The sequence below is a fragment of the Gobius niger genome (assembly GCF_951799975.1).
Source record: "Gobius niger genome assembly, chromosome: 1".
Taxonomy (NCBI): Eukaryota; Metazoa; Chordata; class Actinopteri; order Gobiiformes; family Gobiidae; genus Gobius; species Gobius niger.
The window spans coordinates 36648739-36653335 of NC_136852.1; the positions used below are offsets into that span (position 1 = coordinate 36648739).

At 42.4% G+C, this 4597-nt stretch overlaps 1 protein-coding gene across 2 annotated transcripts; it reads right to left on the minus strand.

The window, feature by feature from the left end:
* Window positions 1-336: 336 nt before the first annotated feature.
* Window positions 337-2666, minus strand: brd3os (BRD3 opposite strand). 2 transcript variants are annotated; one of them, XM_079570672.1, is made up of 2 exons: window positions 2614-2666; window positions 337-719 (listed from the first exon to the last, which is right to left on the minus strand). In XM_079570672.1, the coding sequence occupies exon 2, from the start codon at window positions 680-682 to the stop codon at window positions 410-412; it is 273 nt and encodes a 90-aa protein (XP_079426798.1). In that variant the 5' UTR covers window positions 683-719; window positions 2614-2666; the 3' UTR covers window positions 337-409. The 2 variants fall into 2 exon arrangements, with proteins under 2 accessions (XP_079426798.1, XP_079426797.1); XM_079570671.1 differs by lacking the exon at window positions 2614-2666 and adding an exon at window positions 2471-2596.
* Window positions 2667-4597: the final 1931 nt, after the last annotated feature.

The window sequence follows — 4597 nt, forward strand, 5'->3', positions numbered from 1 at the left end:
AACCATTTCTGTGATTCTTCATTTTGATCTCGTATCGAAGTTGAGATGAAGAATAAAAAACACTTGGAATAAGATAATTGACTTTTACATTTGAAATGATACAAAATGAATGAAGAATGTGCTGGTTCTATGTGATAAGACGTTCTATTTTATCTAACACTAGAAGAAAACTACTCGCATTTGATTTTTTCAGTGTGCATACTGCATACATTATGTGGCATTGAAATCAATGGTACCATTGGACCGGCTGCTGCCTGTAGAAGTCCCCCACAGTGTAACATGTGGGTTTTCCATGTTGCGGGTGGTCCACTCCTGTGGGAGGTGAATCTGTTTTGAAAAGTGTGTTATGGAGTGGCCCCGGACCACCAGGGGGTGGTATTGCAGCATACTCAGCTCCCGCCATAAGGTTCTACTGTAGGGAGCAGATCCGGGACTCGGTCTGCGGCCGCTCAGGCACCAGGATGGGCTGGTTGCCGTGGTTACTGTACCAGGCCTGCTGTGAGCGGCTGAGGTAGGAGTGAGGGGGCGTGGCCTGTAGCTGCTGCTGGCTCCACACCAGGAAGGACGTGTCGCGGTACCGTAGCCCCGCGAAGGCGTCACTCAGGGCTTTGGCAGCCAGAGGGGGGCGCTGCTGAAGCGGGACAGAGGGGTCTGGGGTCAACGGGGGGTCGGGGGTCGCCATGGGAACAGGGCCAGCACAGAGGAAGACATGATCCGACCTGAGGAGAGACACAGAAATAAACTTCTTTGAAAAGAGAAACTATATAGATGGATTTACAAAAGTTTCACAGCAACACATATCGTATCTGCCCCCGAGTATCGTCAGCTTTTGTCACGCTCTCTTACGTATCATGGTACAATAAGTCATTATGATAAGGATGTGTTGACCTTAAAATATGTCAAGAGAAAACAGTCACGTGTCCAAGGTTCATAAACCAAATGTCATTTATCGCTGTGTTAAAGTGACAGTCTGGAAATCTTAAAGTTTTACACATCAACCACCTGGTCTTGGATCCAGATGATAAGACGAGGAAAATCTCCTTCCTACTTCAGCAATTATTTTGTTGTGAGACATCTGTTCGTTGTTATAAAACCAGACAGGCACTGACACGACATCTTCCACTGTGCAAAACAAAAACAAGTGCAATTTTCTTTTGGATATCGTGGAGCAAAACTATGGAATGAGTTTGGAGAGTTTCTAACAGCAAAAAGAGCCAAAAATGCTTATCTAATGCTCACTTAATATGAGCCCTCAATCACAATAGAAAAACTGAAAACGATGATGATGACGATGATGGGGCGACAGTGGAGCAGATGGTAAAGAGGGTCGTCTCATGATCGGAAGGTCGGGGGTTCGAATCCCACCTCCTGAAAGTGCACACTGTCGTAGTGTCCTTGGGCAAGACACTTCACCCACATTGCCCCCAGTGTCTGTGTACACTGGTGTATGAATGGGTGAGTGGATCCTTGCTGTACAGCTTCGAGTGCCTAATGTAGGTGGAAAAGTGCTTTATAAGTTTAGACCATTTACCATGTTGCAAAATGATTTATGTGTTTTGTATTTGGCCAGAAGAGAATGTTCATGTTCTCGCTCCGTCATTTGTTTGTGGGTGTGATGTGAAGTATAAGCCCTTTGGGGTTTCTGTCACAATCCATCACGTTTTAATTCTTATTAGTTTTTATGTAATCAAAATAAAGAAATAAATAGATAAATAACAAAAATAACAAATAATTACAAAGATCATTATTCCTCTACTGTTCATCACACGACTTGTCCAGTCGACTTCGACTATCTTGGCAAATAAGTCGACCTTTAAAATCAGTACTGGCACATTGAGTTGCCTTGTGTATAAAATGTGCAGTATAAATAAAGTTGCCTTGCCTACTGCATCAATACTGCAGTATCAATATGGCAATACCAAGTACTGCCATACGATCCGATGTTTTGCCCCAGGCCTATGTGATAAGTATTGCTAAGCGGATTGTCCCAGCCCTAATATTTAAATCTCATATTATTGCCTTTAGTATCGTCTCCATGGAGACAGACATGTAAAGTTACAGTCTGAGCCGCTCACAACAAACACGCGTGTTTTACTGTTGTCATTTTTAGATATTTTTAAAGACCAAAATATAATATAAACAAGTAAAGGCTTGTATTTCTGTATTTTTATCAGAGCTTTGAGTGTAGTACAAGGTCATCACTTTATTTGAAGTGAAATAACGCTTCTTCTGTTCACGTATGTCTAAAGTAATAAGAAAAGTTTTTAAAAGGTGACATTTGCATTAACAAGATCATGTCCATAGTCTTTCCATAAAAACAAAACAAAAAGTGTCAGAGCAAATAATACCAATCGTCACGAGACAGTTTTGACACGCTTCTGTAATCTGGAAGACAAACGTAAAGGTGAATTCTCCAAACTCTTCATCTCACACCGTCTCACTTCACCTGCGCTTCGACACTTGGCCTCACCTGGTTTATGCCTGATGATGATAGTCCAGTTAGATGTGACTGCAGTAGAAAAGCTGAGCCCAGCGGGACCGCAGGAAAGCGTTTATGTTATTCAAATGTTATTAAAATGTGATTGTTTTGCTCACTCTTCATCTCTGTCCAACCTGTTTTTCCACCGCGCTCTCCCGGAACTCTTTAAACCCTTAAATCCTCCGACAGGCCCTGGCAGACGTTCGTTAGCCTCTGTTAGCTTCGTTAGCTCAAGGTGTTCCCATAGCAACGGTCCATCAGCTAAGGGCGTCCGACCAGAAACGGAGCGGAGGCGAAGGGTCCAGACCATGTCCTGACATGCGCAACATTCATCTGGATTTGTGGTTATAACAAATCGGGAAAACGTTAGAACGATCCAGAAATGATGTTAGGTGACATAATAGTGTTTCCCGTGTGTGTTCTGTACGTCGGTTACACCCCCACACCAGTCTGCGGTACCTACATCCACACAGCAGAGGGCGATACCACGGGCTTTTATAGACTGAAACAGTGTTAGCGTTAGCTTTAGCTTTAGCTTTTCTATCCCAGGTAAGTAATACTACAAATACGACCACTATTAAACCACTTTGTGATGTTGTATTTGATGCTTTTTCATCCGCTTGAGTTGATAAAGCGATTAGACCTTTTGCAACTTTATTATTGCTTTGGAAATACGTTATTTGGCCACTTTAGCGAGTGAAGCGGAACCCCGGTCAGAAAATGTACACATCAAGACGTTTTTTTCCATAACATTTAACTTTGACTTTTACGAAGGTTCAAGAGAGGATTATAATAGTGCACTTACACACCTGTCCACTTCGGTCGATCAAAAATATAATTAAAGTGTGTCTTCTTGCATTTACAGAAAGTTTTATTTTTATTTTTTTTTAACCTCGTGCACGTGTTTGATTGAAAGACTGAGCGCTTAAATGTGATGAAACGTCAACGGGGTTTGTTTACGAAAATATCAGTTTATGTGGAATGCGTTTGGACTGTTTTCCTGTCTCTGATGTTAAATCATCGTTAAGAAATCATTATAATCCCTGAATAAAAAGGGGCAATTGAAAAAACACAACGTTTTTTTGTGAATTTCTCTTTGCATAGCAGTGTTTTGAAACCAGATCTGTTTCAGTGCCATAGAATGATAGAGTCCCTTGTTCTTCATCAAATGTACACAACTTTAGCTTCACAAGTGCCATCTGTAGAGTACACTAACAAATATCAACAACAAAATCAAGACGGAGATATCTGCACATGAACTCTTTCTTACTTTGATGACATTAAATGTGTCTTTTGTCAACAGTTGGTCTTGATGATGGTGAAACGGCCAGAAAAACGCACAGACAGGTAACAGACTGTGTATTTTCACAACTTTAAAGAAGTGCATGTGACAGTTTTCAACAATAATAGTGGGGGGGAAATGTGTTTGAAATCATTATACTTGTTGGGGTGTGGATTAATCATAGTTTTAAACCAATAAAGTGACAATTAGAGGAAAGTTGACATTTTCATTGTGACCTGAAAATCACTCAACCTACAAGTCGTGACCAATGGCCGATGGCTGCTCTGCTTTTTGGCAATAACACTAGGGGCTGCCATTGGTCCGCTATTGCTGTAGTACCTCCATATCACCGCTAGTCTCCCATTGAAATGCATTGGACTTTAGACATGTGAAAAACAACGTTAGAGCCTGGTACCTAATTTTCTTAAACTTCCTACAGCTAGATATTCCTCCTGTGATAACGCTGCGTTAGTTACAGGTTTTCGTAAGAAAAATGTCCGAAATCTCGTACTAATGAGGGTCGGACTGTTAGCATTGGAGCAGTGCGGGCTACAGTGAAGATCCCGCCCTTATGCCCTTTTTAGGAACATGCTTCGTCAGAGCTGGGGAGGAGGGTCTGTAAACTTGCCATGATTTCCCCCTGGAGCGTGGTCATTGTGGCAAACGGGGAGGAGTGAGGAGGAGACATCTATTCTTTTTAACAGTCTGTGGTGGAGACCCCATCCATCCATCCATCCATCCATCCATCCATCCATCCATCCATCCATTTACTTCCACTTGTCCGTTGCCGGGTCGTACACTGCACCAGCCCCTATGGCTCCTCCTTTAGGTGGTGG